At 42.9% G+C, this 15,408-nt stretch overlaps 1 protein-coding gene across 3 annotated transcripts in view; it reads right to left on the bottom strand.

The window, feature by feature from the left end:
- The window catches only part of KDM4B (lysine demethylase 4B), a 177,271-nt gene that overhangs the window by 127,107 nt on the left and 34,756 nt on the right, over positions 1-15,408 (bottom strand). For all 3 annotated transcript variants that reach the window (XM_075123313.1, XM_075123314.1, XM_075123315.1), the window contains exons 5-7: positions 15,192-15,367; positions 12,257-12,371; positions 8,096-8,289 (exon numbers count right to left, since the gene is read on the bottom strand). In XM_075123313.1, the coding sequence (XP_074979414.1) occupies positions 8,096-8,289; positions 12,257-12,371; positions 15,192-15,367 (485 nt within the window). The remainder of the gene's footprint in view (positions 1-8,095; positions 8,290-12,256; positions 12,372-15,191; positions 15,368-15,408) is intronic.

Genomic DNA, 15,408 nt, shown 5'->3' with positions numbered 1-15,408 from the left:
CACATGATTACTGTGTCCTTCACCACAGCACCACCTGCAGGCCAAACTGTGTCTGCTCAGAAATCATGTGGGAGCCTGCAAGAAGGTCTGTTTGAATATTAGCACTATGGTGTGGTTTGTATTGATTAACTAATGACTGCGGTATATGAAGCCTGAAAGCCCGTATTAATAACTCTCTGCTGCATTCCTCCCATCTATCACTGAATTACAGGGGGATGCAACTCTGCATCTCAATACATCATTCCTTTCATGAATCCCAGAGTGATCAACACGCACGAACAGATTCTTAATGCAGAATCCCCATTCCAGAGAAGCTTCAACCAAACACAGTTGGGTGACTGCAAGGGGGGGGGGCAGGAGGAGAGGGAGAAGTTGCTCTGTCTCTTAATATCCTCCATTGAAAGAAATAAAAGGAATATGCATTACCCAACCCTTCCCCCGTCCCCCCCAATCAACTGAAAAGAGCCTTGCTTTGGCAAATCACCCCAAGCGCAAATGGTGCTTTGGCTAATCCATAAATCAATCACCACCATAAATTCTATCCTCCCTCCATCCAAAACTGCAGAACCATAAAACAGATTACATGGAGGAACGGTGGCTGGATGGCTCCCTGCAGCTCACAAATTTCCTGTCGCTGCCTGAATGGCCTTCCCCCTACTTCCCCACACCTATAAATCTCTCCTGCCAGAATGGAACATGCAAACAATGCAAGTGCGCAGTGCACAAATACTAAAACAAGCCAGCCCTACATGCTTCCTGTGTGAGGCTGCTGAAGGTGTCAGTGGGGAAAAAAAATATTTTCTCTTGTGAAAATCTCCCAAAGCAAAGAGTGAAGAATATAAACACAGTAGAGAAATATCTACATGAAGCTGAATCAAAGGAAAACATTCTCCGTGCAACGTGTTTAAAGTGTTCTCAGTTTCCTAAAGGTCAACAGGCACATTCAAGCTTTCAGCTAATTTACCCTTAAGAGACTTGCATGCTCTCCAGAGTGTACGGGGTTAAAGGGATCCCACTAATCAAGTCTGATCATCACAAATGATTGATTTAACATTTGAACATCCTTGTGCTATGGCCCCCTTGAGAGAGTAATAATCAGAAGGCAATAATGGGGTAAGGGACAAATACCCCTCCCAACTCTCCCCTGTTGCCAGACAATTCAGTACCAAACACTAAACCCAGCAGTCTTAAATGAGACTGCACCAAGCTCAAAGCAAATGGCAACATATGTGAGGGTGTGTTAAAGTGGATGGGGGGTAAAGATCATCACATAGGGGAAATGGGGATAAGCAAGGATAAAATGTCCTGCCTGTGCATTTAGAACAGGGAAGAAAAGAAGCTGGCATAGCTGAGCTTCACAACAGCATTAGGCAGGTCATTTTCTTTATCCAAGATCACTCCCGAGGGATTAACATTTTCTATCCTGGAGGACAGGGAGGGCAAGGGTTCCGGCAAAGACAGCTGCAATGCACCCTGAGACAATAATGAAAAAAAAAATCTGCAGTAAAACTATCAGCTCTTTTCCATTTGCAGCTGCTACAGTATATGTAACTGGTCAGGAAAGAAGGAAGGAGGGTTCTCAAATACATTCCATTTCCAGATAAATAATATCTTAGCACAGAATCAAACATTTGTCAACTGTACCTTCCCACTTCATCTCCACTGAAAAATATGGGGATTCAGGCCCTAACAACGCTGGGATCAAAAACAGGCTAGTTAGAACCAGCCTTGCCTAAACATGGCTGAGGCAAGCACGTTTCTCATACTGTTTTCCTGACCATTGTGGACAGAGATTTATCCTATGCAGGGAAGCGTCCTCCCCCATTGCTTTGACTCAAGCTGTGTTTTTGGAGAGAAAGTTTTAAAGAATGTTATTCCACTGGTGTTTGGAAGAAAGGAAAAGATCAAATAGTGCAACTATTCATACGTGGTGGTGCTCTCAGAACATCTAAGACACACCCTTATCACAAACAGTGGGCTCCACACCACAGATCTGAGGCTGCCTAATAGCATGAGACTTACTGTCTCATGTACATAACCAACTAAACCCACAGTATCAAACTCATTCACAATTTAAGGACTTGTTTAGGTACTGAAGAATTCTTCATACTAGGGCAGGGACATATTTCAAATGTAACTCATTATATGTGCACTTCAGGGCAAGGGTAGATTAACGACTATATTAGCTTTAACCTCAATGGCCAGCTTTTCTAAAGCCCAGAACACAATTCAAAATTGTTCGACTGTAATTAACCACACCCTCTAAGTGAGGAATTAATTCTCTAACTGTATCTCAGCAGACTAAACAAGCTGCATAAAGGGAACCAACAATAGCAGTTTTGCTACTAACTTGCTCTGTAAAATGGGTACATATTAACACTCACCTATTTCAGAAGGCTGTTTCGAGGCAATGTCTGGAAAGCACTTGGAAATCTTCAGATGGCAACAGACAGTGCAAAGCAGTGTTATCCCCTCAAGAGCTGATTCAGGTACCTTAAATGTGCATGACTGCTACTGCAGCTTTGAGTGGATATAGTGACCAAGCTTCAACAAAGGATATAGGAGAGCTTATATAAACTCAGTATATGGCACCTTGTAGCATTGCTATTGTCACTCTTCAACACAAACTTTTGAGTTCACAACGGCTGAGACAAAAGACATCCCTCAACAGAGCGTGATGAGCAGAGAGCATTGGTCTTGGCATTCAATTTAGTTGCTTTTGTCATTATAAAGTCAAGTCTCCTGTTAACATCATTTGACAATTTGCTGCATTTTAAAGCTCCACATATGGGTATATAAGGTAATTATACATAATACGTATAATTGATACAGTAAAAACTCCTACCACAAGAGGTTTAATACAGGCTGTAAACTGGAATAAATTCAAACTTTAGAAAATGAAGACAGACTATGAAAAGGTTGTAATTAAGCTACTAATGTAAGAGGAACAGTATATTACAATTAGGGAGAGACATGCAAACAAGAGACTCAATCTGGCAGCTCCATGACTGTGAAACTTAAAATGAAATTACTCAACAGCTCAAAGTTTCCTGAAATGTGTGTTTGAAGCCAGGTGACCCCTTCCTACCTCACACCTCAAAGAATGGCCTCTGCTGGGCTTGAGACAGCCACATGGTCATCACAACATGCTACAGATGAATCTGAACATTGGGGGCATCAAAGGAGACATGATCAAGCTTCTCTGATAAGAGGCAAGCAAAACACACTGCCCCCTTTGGGTTTCTCTCTACAGCAGGAACAGCACCAGCTGAGGACAGACACTGTTACCCGCCTTTTCTCCCAGGGTGTGTGTGTTATGATGACCTAGAAGAGGGGTAAGTCAATAGGTGGACTGTGGGTCAAATCTGGACCGCCAGACACTTTTGAATGTACCCCCAAATCTTTTTATTTAGTCATCATCATCATCATTGTTGTATTATTATGTTCTCTGGAGTCTATCCTTGATTATACCTTAACCAAGAAATTTGGATCTTGACAAAAAATAATTGACTACCCCTGATCTAGAAGCTGAGGAACCCAGGGAATTGTTTAGTGAGAGTTTGGAAGCGGAGAGAAAGCTGCCCTTCTTGACGCCTTCTCTCTCTCTCTCTCTCTCATCACTGGATGACCCTCCACTGTCTGCACACTTCACTTTACTCTGAACATTTCTCATCCGCTTCCCTTGGAAACAAGACTGAAGGAGGAACTGATCTTGCGACAGTTTGTTCTGCTCAGTCTATCAAAGTGAAGTAACACAAGGAGGTGTTGGCACCAGGGCTTCTATGCAATGAAATAGATACACACACACACACACACACACACACAAAACAAGCAGCTGTACAACCAAACAGCTTATACTCAGGGTACTAAGAAGTCATCTTTATCCACTGAAATGCAAACATTCATTGTAACTCCCCTTCCAACATACACAATCCATGCTTTGTGGGAGGCTGACTTACCCCAGAATCTCTGGGGACAGGAATGGAGAGGCTACGCCACAGTGACTTCTTCTGGGCACACTCCCCTCTGAGACTCATCCACACAAAATCTCTCTCCCATATCATATCACATACCTCCCTCTCCTGTGAGACCCTTATTTTCAAAAAGAAAAGGAGGACTTGTGGCACCTTAGAGACTAACCAATTTATTTGAGCATAAGCTTTCGTGAGCTACAGCTGTAGCTGACGAAAGCTTATGCTCAAATAAATTGGTTAGTCTCTAAGGTGCCACAAGTCCTCCTTTTCTTTTTGCGAATACAGACTAACACGGCTGTTACTCTGAAACTTAGCATTTTCACTTTATCTTCACTGGAAAGAGTCCGGAGGTGACTTTCCACAGTCCAAATTTTCCTCACCCTCCCTGAGGAGAGTTGAAGGGTTTCTTCCCTTTACCAAGTCCCCTGAAAAGTAAAACTTTGGAGGGGGATAATTCCAGCAGAACCACCAGGGCCAGAGTCTGGGAGGCAACCTCAGTCAGCCCGATTTCTGCCCCCTTCCTGGCAGGAGGAGGAGAAGCAGCCTCTTAGGCTAGGCAAGATCCCCTCCATTGCAAAGCAGGACTATTCACTAGAGACCTGACAGCCTCACTCTGGATTAAACTAAAGAAACCTAAAAAAAATGACATGGATAAGAAAAATATTGATATAGAGAGGGGGAATATTTATTTATTGGATGGACTATTTCAAGCAGGTGGAAGACTACCAATATAGAAAGGATCATTCAGTTTCAGTGTAGAAACATCTTTAGCTGACAACCTAACAATAGCCCTCCCTCTATTATTGCAGAGCACAGCGCCAAACTGGTAGAGTTTGTAACTTTCTGCACTCCTGCTATTCCCCGAGGTGCCTCTAAGATGATCACTACCAGGGTCGAATAGTCTATAAAAAGGATGAAGGAAGCTGGGAAATTTCCACAGAGGTGCGGCCAGAAAAACAGAACCATCATTACAGATATCTCTGAGGCCAGCCTGCTGTGCAGGAGTCTCTGCTCTGAAGTTCAGGAGCTCCTCCGACTGATTTGTAGCAGCACTGCAACCATAGCTGGGAGATGAGAATTGGCTAGCATGCCTGAAAGTTCTCAGGTCTGCTCTGAGCAGTTTGCAAACTCCAGACTCTATCAGACAACGTGCTTTCACAGAAGAGCTTCAGAAATCATTAATTGGAGCTGTCAGAGTGAAGAACAAAGAGGAAAAGACTTGGGCGAGTGACATGCTCTAGCCTTGTGCTTAAGGGAACAGCGGAAGTCCTCCCAAACCAGCAATGGCATCTTGTCACAACACATTATCTTTGTGTTAGAGACTCATCTATATAACAAGCTCAGCCCAACGGAAAAATGTTTTGCCCAACCCATGACCTGACCTCAACATACTTATTTTTCATAATATTTACTTTATGTAACTGGTTACAATACAAAACCTGCCCAGCCACTGAATGGCTGGGTTAATCTAAAACCTTATCCATGCTCCATCGCTAAACATGGCACAATCAGCTCTCCACCAGTTGCAGAGTACTCTCCTGTGATTTTAATGGGCAAAACCAAAAAACACACACACACACGCAAAATCTCGTAAGTCCCTTTAAAGGCAGGTTTTATCATTTCTCTTCCCCACCCCACACACAAATGTCTGGTGGTTGCTCTCTCCAACATCTGCGTTTCCTCTTTACTTCTCCACTAGGAACTGGGACGCAGTTTTTGCAGGTGTCCTCTTGCTTTACCTGCTCCCACCCTCAACTCCTGAGCAAGATGAGAGAAACAAAAGCAGATTAAACCCTCTAAGCACTTTAGCAGCTGCTGGCTCTACTACACAGGTTGAGCTTTCAGTTCTCTCTGTTTTGCCTCCTTCAGATAACTGTGCAACACACACACAGTCATCTTTAGCTACAAGCTCCACATCTCCCACAGAAACAGGGGCTAGCTTGTGGGAATCCCACTGTTTAATGCAGAACTGGTCTTGACGGAAGCCACAACAGCTTTACAGGAAGAGCTGGTTGTCCTTCTGATACGCATCACTGCTTGTTACTTGTATTACTCCAAGAAGAATTTGTGAAACTGGAAAAATGCAGGGTAGAAGGGCAACATTTCAAGTCAGGCCTCATACACATAGAGTGCCAGTTAAAAATGGCTTTTCTCTATATTCTATTCTTAAACCTTCTCCCACAAAATCCAAATGCTGCTGCGTAGGGTCTTTGTATACAAAACAGCAGCTACTATTCTGGTGCTGGGCTTATGTTTCTCTCAGAGATAAAACGGGTCTCATTCCTGTTTTCTGAAGGCAACACTCCTCTTCTGGGTACAGAATGAAAAACTCAAAAAACTAAGGAAAAGGGGCCGACTATGCACAAATGTGTAACAGAGTGACTAGGTATCATTAAAACCATATGTCCCCAATGCAAACCCTGTTTTTATTAAATATGGGTTCTGCATATAGCGTTTTAGAGCACACATTTTACAGCAACTTACATCTATACACTCAGGTGTGGCTTTAGACTACCAGAACCAAGACCTTCCGCTTTACCTTTCCTCATATTCAGTGCTGTGGTTAAAGGACAGTAAAAATTTCTGATGCAACTCTGGCACCACCTAGTGGAGACCATGGACCAAATAAAGATGATTTTGGATGTGCTGCTTACAAAGACAAAGACAATTTGATGGTATCTAAAATGAAAGTTTGTCACATTTTATTCAGAGCCCAGAGATCCACTTCTCCTCAAGTCACACTAGTTTATCACAGAGTGCATAACTGCTCCTGTAAGTCCTTTCACCTCTGCCTGAATAAGAGAAACTGTGAAGCCAGGTGAGCCAGAAAAATAGTTTGCATCACCCAATGGCAGATATTAAAGATTTGCACCAAGACAATGGCTGAATGTGTCATAGACCAGCCCCTCCTCCCCATTCCCTCTGCTTTGTAAAGGACCACCATATTTATTCATTACAGGCTCCTTCCTCCTGGTAACTCTCATACACCCGCAGGCTTGATGAGCCTGGAGATAAGTGGCATCACTGGGGACTCATATTGTTGAGAGATGGGAAGATCTTGTCTGCCAGTGCCAGGGCACAGTGACAAGAGCTTTACTGTGACATTTAAGCTTGAATTTGTATGCAAATGTCAATATTTATTAGTCACATCAAGATGCCCAGCAAATCACTCTTTTGGGTCGCCAAGTCTCTCTGGTTATACTTTTAAACAGAAGGAGGCCTGTGGAAACCAAATATACAGACTTTTTGTAAGCTATTCAATTCCATCTTCCCTGACTCCCCCATTTCACCCCTATTTACTGATCATTTTCATAGAAAGTTAGTTCTAACCAGGCGATGCATAAACACCTCCAAAAAATACTTAATATGCTGATTTAAGAATCAGCCAGGAAGTAGTAACTCCCTCACCTGCCTCCAGAGTTTGAGAATATCTTACATATTCAACCATAGAAGCTTAAGGTAACAGATGCCTTCTGCCCCACAGCAAAATGTGAGGACTGCAGTGTTTCAGTACTGAAGTGTTTCAGCAGTGCTCATGTTTCACTATCACTGTTTATGTGTCTCAACTTCAATCCTGTGCATTCATTACAAAAAGTCTCAACTGCTGAAATACAGTTCTTACTGTTTTTAGCCCCTTCCCTCCCCAAGTTCTCTGTTCTCTTATGGACACCCTTAAAGAAGGATGTCAGAGCCAGGACTTACACTTCAAAGTGAGATAGCAAGATAGAAAAGTGAAGGAAAGATAATGTATTCAAATGGCAAGTAGGAGAGAAAGTGGGGAAAGAGAGCTTGTGTAGACCTCTGTTGGAATAGCCTACAAAGGAATGCTAGTGTAAGACTGGGTTTTCAAGAGTTTTTTGTTTAATGAAAGCAGCAAGCTGTTTATGTCAGTATAACCAATCTGAAGTCTAAGGGGTACTAACTTACAGTGATATCAACTTTATGACCAAATATATTCACTTTCATTTTATGGTCAATTAACAGCAGTTGGCTTCCTATCAAGGTTGCGTACTGGGATGATACACAAGACCTTACACAGAGATAGAAAATTAGGTTAGAGTAGGTCTGAGCAGAGACACAGGTTCATGACTATTTCTCTCATCAGCATTCTACCCACTCACCAGGATTTCGGCTCCCCAAAATGCAGGTAATTGATGCTGTAGAGATCCATGTCCTCAGTATGCCATGCAAATGTTGTTTTCCACATGCCAAAATAAAGGTAGGGGGTGTTCACACCTTCTATGATAATCCCACACTCATGCTCCACCATGTCCAACAAGGTGTTCAGATTCCCAATATTCCATTCTTCTACATCCTACAAGACAAGAGGACTCCATTCAGCATAGTCAAAGTAGAAACATATCAGGAGCTGCTTTAGCACAACAGACTGATAATCCTTGATCTGCTCCAGTATCCTGTCTCCAAAATTTGATGAAGTAAGGTACGTCATAGGCACAATACTACACATCATAAAGAAAGGACGGCTAACTTCCTGAGCCCAAAGAGGGATCAGTGCATGCTCTGAAACATGAGTGATAGACCTTGCAATTTTTTTATCTTGGTTAATATGAAATTAGATGCTACTCTTTCATATAAATAGATGAATCTTTTTTTAAAAATACATACATTTTACACAGTGCAGTTTATGCCCTACATCTCCTCCCACCGAAGTGATTACAAAAGCTACAAGATACACAAAAAGGTTAAAAGGCTCACATCCAAAATTTTCTCTCTTTAAAGCCTAAAATTTGGATATAAATTTATTCTAGCATCTTGTGTTTTCCAGGCAGGCTTCTGTGTCTGCACTAATTCAATCCCTTTAAGTTCCAATCACTCCAATGCATTTGCTTTTTTTAAATAAATGTTCACCATACACTAAGGAAAGATTTTGCTACTTTTTTGGTAAGGCTTCAAGATAGTGTTTAATTAGAAGCTGCATTATCTCCAGAGTAGGCATGTGTGTTCTGTGGGGGCTCCACCACTTGGAAACTGACTCAATCAGAAAAATAAAATTAAGTAACAGTAAAGTAAATTTACATGCTCTTTTCAAATAACTTTCAAGTGAAGGATCCACTTTGGGGACACTGATCAAGTGCACTGGACTGTATAGTGCCTATACCAGTAGATGGCTCTAAAGCAGCAGCAGTCCTTCACTGAACAGACTGTTAGATGCAATGCTTTCAAAAGTGCCCTTAATTAATGAGAATACATGCAAAGCCAAAGTAAATTACAGTGCCCAACCTCAAATGCTGGCATAGAGATGTCAGAAAGACAAAATTGGGATGTGGAATTTTTCTATTTTCAAGATTATAAGAGAATTAACAGTGGGGAGAAAAAGGTTTAACAGTTCCTGTTAGTTGGTTTGCTCCATCGCAGTAAAGACTGGTAAGACCACAGATGAGCACAAGCTGGTAGCGTAAAGGTTGACTGAGTATAGAATTCCCAAAAGGAAGCTAGCAGTACCCTTTCTCTCCCCCTGCCCGAGTGCCCCACATGTATTCAAAATTGTTCTTGAAATACCTGCTGCAGCTTGCTTGCAGCACCTATAGGATTAGTAGAGATTCAAGTTGCATCCACACTATTGCTTTTGAAAAGAAATTTAAGTTAACATAGTTTAAAAGGCTAACTGTTAAATTAAACCTTTTTCACAACCACGTTAAAGGTAGCTCTACTGTTATGCCAAGGACCAATTCAAATGCACTTTGCAATACATGGAAACATGGAACACGTTAAAGGTAAGTGTCCCTTGATTCCACTTTTACATCAACCTGCACAGCACCACAGAAAGGATCCCAGTAAAAAGCATGAAAGGAAGTAGCACAACAGGTGTAACGTAACTACATATTTGAGTATTCCAATACCTCAGTGATGGGAGCAACATAAATACCGTGACAAAGTTCCTCCTCTACCTTGGTGGATCTTGCGCTTATTGGTGGATTTGCTCGCCTTGGAGCTTCATGGCAGCCCTCAGTTTGGACGTTTTTCTGAACCCACAATCCAGTTTGACTCCTCCTGTGTCTGACCAGGAGTTGGGAGGTTTGGGGGGAACCCGGGCCCGCCCTCTACTCTGGGTTCCAGCCCAGGGCCCTGTGGAATGCAGCTGTCGAGTGCCTCCTGGAACAGCTGTGTGACAGCTACAACTCCCTGGGCTACTTCCCCATGGCCTCCTCCCAAAACCTTCTTTATCCTCACCATAGGACCTTCCTCCTGGTGTCTGATAATGCTTGTACGCCTCAGTCCTCCAACAATCCACGTTCTCACTCTCAGCTCCTAGTGCCCCTTGCTCCCAGCTCCTCACACACGCACCACAAATTGAAGTAAGCTCCTTTTTAAACCCAGGTGCCCTGATTAGCCTGCCTTAATTGATTCTAGCAGCTTCTTGATTGGCTGCAGGTGTTCTAATCAGCCTGTCTTAATGGTCTCCAGAAGGTTCCTGATTGTTCTGGAACCTTCCCTGTTACCTTACCCAGGGAAAGGGGACCTACTTAACCTGGGGCTAATATATCTGCCTTCTATTACTCTCCTGTAGCCATCTGGCCTAACCCTGTCACAATACTTAGACAAAGCCAGTTACCAAGAGCATGCGCATACATTTAAATGCCTGGTAAACCAATTACAAGTTATCTGTTTATTTGAAGTAAATAATCATTACTTATAAGGTTCAAATACGGGTGCAAAAATCAATTTTGAAAAGTCTTTAAAAAAAAATCAGCTTTATATTTGGCCCAGGTCATCATCACTGGAAAATGCCACAGGCGTGTAAGAGATACTAATATTAATGTATCTAAGTCAACAAACATTTTGAGTAACCACTGCTGTGGAAGGCCTCAATAATGTATATTTATTTCAAGTCAGGTGGGGGGGGGGGAGATGGATTTTTCTTTATACAGTCAAGAAGCTCAAGTGTAAAACGTTTGTTCCCAATGTTTGCTCTGTTGTGTACACAGAAGCACTACATGTTTGACAGTGTGATCTCATTTTAACTGTCTAAATATTACAACCAGACAGTCAACACTCCAGAGATACAGTTTTCAGCTCAAAAGGAAATAAGCAAGAGGGGACCATTGTATATTTCTTCTCTTCAAAGAGAACCTTATTCTGATTTTTAGACGTTCTCTAGAACCATTATCTAGTTACTTTCCCCAGTGAACACACAAAAGTAGTACACTCGCAACCAATAAAAACAGTGTCCACTCCTCTGAAAAGAGATATTACAGTTACCTAAATAACCCCTGTAGTTCCAACTGGATATTGGAGTCTGCACATTGGGGTCTAGCCCGTGAAACGTGTTCACTCTTTATCCCAGCTCAGTATAGGCAGGTGTACAGGACAACTATACCCAAAATGAAGAATTAGAAATCCAAATAAAATTTCCTACTCATCCATGAAGCTAAAATGGTTTATATACCAACATCCAGCATGGGATTTTCAAAAGCTTTCAGCATTGGTTTAACTCTGCTTCCACTGATGTTTTCACCATTGACTTCAACAGGAGCAGAGTTAGACCAACGCAGAGTTCTTCTGAAAATCCCACCTCAGTGTACAAAAAAATATAGATATTTAATAACTTAAATATTTTATAGATTTGTGTCTGGTTTAGATGTTATTTTAAAATATTTTATATAAATCTTCATTTACATATTTAAAGAGAAAAAATTAGTAACCCTTTATTAAGTGTGGCAGATTGAATTACAGTTTTAGGTAGTTTACAAATAGGTGAAAAATCTGTAAAAATCAGATATTAGGGATAGAAAAGACCCTTCACTGGTCAAATCCAGCTTTATACTTAATATAATGTAGCACCTGTTTATTTGCCATGATACTTAGATTCTAAAATATTAGCTTATAATCAAAGCTATCCAGATTAACCAAACATTTTAGATGTATTAAAATGAGATTTATCAGTTTATATTCCATTACTTTGTCTACCCAAAAATGAGTGTTATTTTCAGTTCAAAGGTTGTATTTAAAGATAGTGAAGATAATTTTTTATTATGAGCACAAGACCTGAAGTATTGTGTTTCCGGATCACCACAGCACTTCAGCAGAAAGCTATTTCACCCTTTGGCTGCTTTTCCAAAGGAAAAAAACCCACCCGAAAAGGGAAGGTGGCAGGTGTGCTTGCTTTTCCTAGAGTCCATCTGGTTGGAGATTCCATTCTAACGGGGTGGCCATTTTCTTGAATTGCGTTGCGGATGAAGTATTATTGCTATTTATTCAGTAGGCACTAAATGTTATGGTCCATCTAACAAGCAGCTGAAAAGTATGTACATAGCACTTACTGCATCATATAGCGAGCCACTGATATCTGCCCCATAAATTGGTGAGACGAACGTCAGATTCTTCCAGTATTTACGTTCCAGGTCTTCAAAATCTTGGTGACGAGGAGTACAGTACCTGACCAGCAAAGGGAAAAGCTAAGAGTTTAGGAAAAGTCACAGACCTTAGAAATTTATGTTCAGTAGAGACTACATAAACGAATAAGCTGCTCAGCTTTGAGGTTAGCATAGGAATAGCTGGAAGCTATGGTTTGGGCAGCAGACTCTCCATAGCAGTAGGTAGTGGAGAGGAAAGGTGCCGTGGTGATATAATCAGTCCCAGAGTGAACTGCTATACCAACTTATAACCAGCATACAGAAAAGAGCTTGTGGAGCCATTAAAATACTATCTCAGACTAGACATGCCTTACAACCAGAATAGAGGCCTGGGTTCCGAAGAGGACATTTAGATGTTAAGCAAGTACAGTTATGGTCTTCTATACTTTGAGCTACTCAGCAGACCCAGAGAAACCTATATCAGGACACCTAGTTAATCACTCCATTCTGCCTACTGTAACTGACTGGCTGCAACTAGTGTTCCCTCTAATTTTTCCCACCCATGCGCGGAATGAATTTTGTCATGTGCACTTATGTGGAGGTGAGGTGTGTGACACATCACCTCCACATTGGTGCACATAACAAAATTAATGTGGCAGGGTGGAGGCAAGGGGTTTGGAGTGTAGGAGGGGGCTCAGGACTGGGGCAGACGGCTCCGGCTGGGGGTGCAGGCTCTGGGGTGGGACCAGTGATGAGGGATTTGGGGTGCAGTGGGGCTCCCTAGGGCTACAGTGGGGAGAGAGGTTGCCCAGCTCTCTCTTCCTGCAGCAGCACCTGAGCTGGGGGAGGAGAGGCACCTCTCCCACAGATGCAGCAGGTTTGGGACCAGGCTGGGTCAGGCACCTGTCCCCCAGCTGTGGCAGGTTCAGGCTGGGCTGGGTCAGGGCCAGGGAAGGGGCACCTGTCCCCCAGCTGCATCAGGTCCGGGGATGGGCTGGGGGAAGGGCACCGTGGCAGGGCCAGGGAGAGGTCTCTCTCCCCGCCGCAGCCCTGAGCACCTGCGCAGCACTTAATAGGCAGCTGCGTGGCCGTGCACCTTAGATGGAACTTAGGCTGCAACTGGTTTATTGGTTCTAGAGTGGGAGTGTACTTTGTCTTATTTCAGAGTAGCAGCCATGTTAGTCTGTATCCGTAAAAAGAAAAGGAGGACTTGTGGCACCTTAGAGACTAACAAATTTATTAGAGCATAAGCTTTGTCTTAGTTCCCTCTCTGCTTTTTTTACAATACTGCTAATGCATTTTTATAGCAGCTTCTATCCGCTGATCTCAGAGCACATTGTTAAACATCAGTGAATTAAGCCTTACGATGCTCCTGGAAGATACATAACAGTGGTCGCCAAATCGTGGAGCATGCCCCGAAGCAACATTTCGAGGGGCACAGTAGGGCCCAGACCAGCCCCCACTGGGGGCAGGCAGAGCGTGCGACCCAGCCCTGCTCTGCCCAAAACTCAGCTCTGGCCCCAGCCCCAGCTGAGGCCCCAACTTCAGCTCCTGGTCCTGACCTGGCCCCCCAATGCAGCCCTGCTCCCGGCCCCCACAAGGGGCGGGGAGGGAGCACCACCCAGATCCACTCCGGCTCCAACCTCAGCCTCACCCATAGCCAAGGCCCCATTCCTTGGCCCTCCCTCCGTAGCCTGGCCCACCCCCAGCCCCACTCCCAGCCACAGTCCCCAGACAGATTACATTATGGGTAAGGGGGGTGCAACATAAAAAAGTTTGGGGACCACCGATATAGAAGTATTATCCCCATTTCAGAATGGAGAAAACTGTGACAGACAGAGGTGAAGTGAATTGCCCATGATCACACAGTAAGTCAATGAGAAAGCTAGGAACAGAACCCAGTTCTTTTTGCTCCTAATCCTGTAGCTTAAACAGAACTGCCTCCTCCTCTTTTACACTAGTCATTTTCCAATGCTAATGTTTCTGAAGAAATTTTTTTAAATGGACTAAACTAAAAAAAAAAAAAAAAGACATGCTCAGGTTATTCAATATGCATGTTGCTTTTAATTCTTAGATACATAAAACTTACTGCCTATGAACTCTGTGTACATAAGCACCTCTCATACATTGAAAAAATATATATTCACAACACATGTGAAGTATGGAAATATCAGTTTCCTATCTGTAAAATGGAGATAAGGCATAGAGGTTAAGTAATTTGCCAAAAGGAGCCTGTTAGCAGTGGGGAATTGAACCAAATCAAGGATACAAGTTACACATACATTTTTCTACTAGGTATATTTTTATGTTGATCCTACTGTTATCAAAGTTCCCAGAACCAAAGAACAAGATACTCCACAGCTCTCGATGTGCAAATTTAGAAGGAGGACATAGCTGGTGAGTTGGGTGAGATTAAGTGATTGCCACACAGTGTCTTGAAACACATACTTAGAGAGGCACTCATGCCACAAACACTAGCATACACACTTCCAAGGCCATCAGAATTGTATCTAGGCACTAAAACACATGTGGCACATTCTCCATGTGGCTACCAGTTTGGCAAGCCACAGTGCCAAGATAAATGGCTCCAGAGCCTCAGAAGCAATAATCCTTCTATGGATCCCATACCCATTTTCTCAGTGAGATCTATATCCATTGAGAAGACAGCCATCAAACAGGGCCTTCCGACACTGACTTGGCAGAACATACAAGGATGCTCCAGCATAACCTCCTCCAATTATGAATCTGAAAAACTACAAGTACAAGCCATTCCCACCAGAATGTTTACAATTTAACAAGGTTGGCTGCAATTCCTTCCCAGCTTGTAAAGAAGAAAGGCTTTCCATTTGCCCCTCCCAATCCATAATGCCACACCAGATTGTCACTCATAACAAATACATACTTCTCACTGTTGGCCAGACGCCGGTATTCTCCCACCGTCATGGGTTTCTTCTGTATATTATACTGGGTGAATAACCCTGACTGCCCAGTCACCACCTGCTGGATAGGCGCTGGGATGACCATATCATCGATGTCATCATAAGTCTTTCGGGGCTTCCATTCCTTGGGAGGAATCACCTGAAAGAGGAGGAAAGAAAAACAAAAGTCACATCTATGCC

Source organism: Caretta caretta, chromosome 25, assembly GCF_965140235.1.
Source record: "Caretta caretta isolate rCarCar2 chromosome 25, rCarCar1.hap1, whole genome shotgun sequence".
In the NCBI taxonomy this organism is placed as follows: domain Eukaryota; kingdom Metazoa; phylum Chordata; order Testudines; family Cheloniidae; genus Caretta; species Caretta caretta.
Note: the sequence above shows the minus strand (reverse complement) of the source record. Positions and strands in the feature narration are given on the sequence as shown.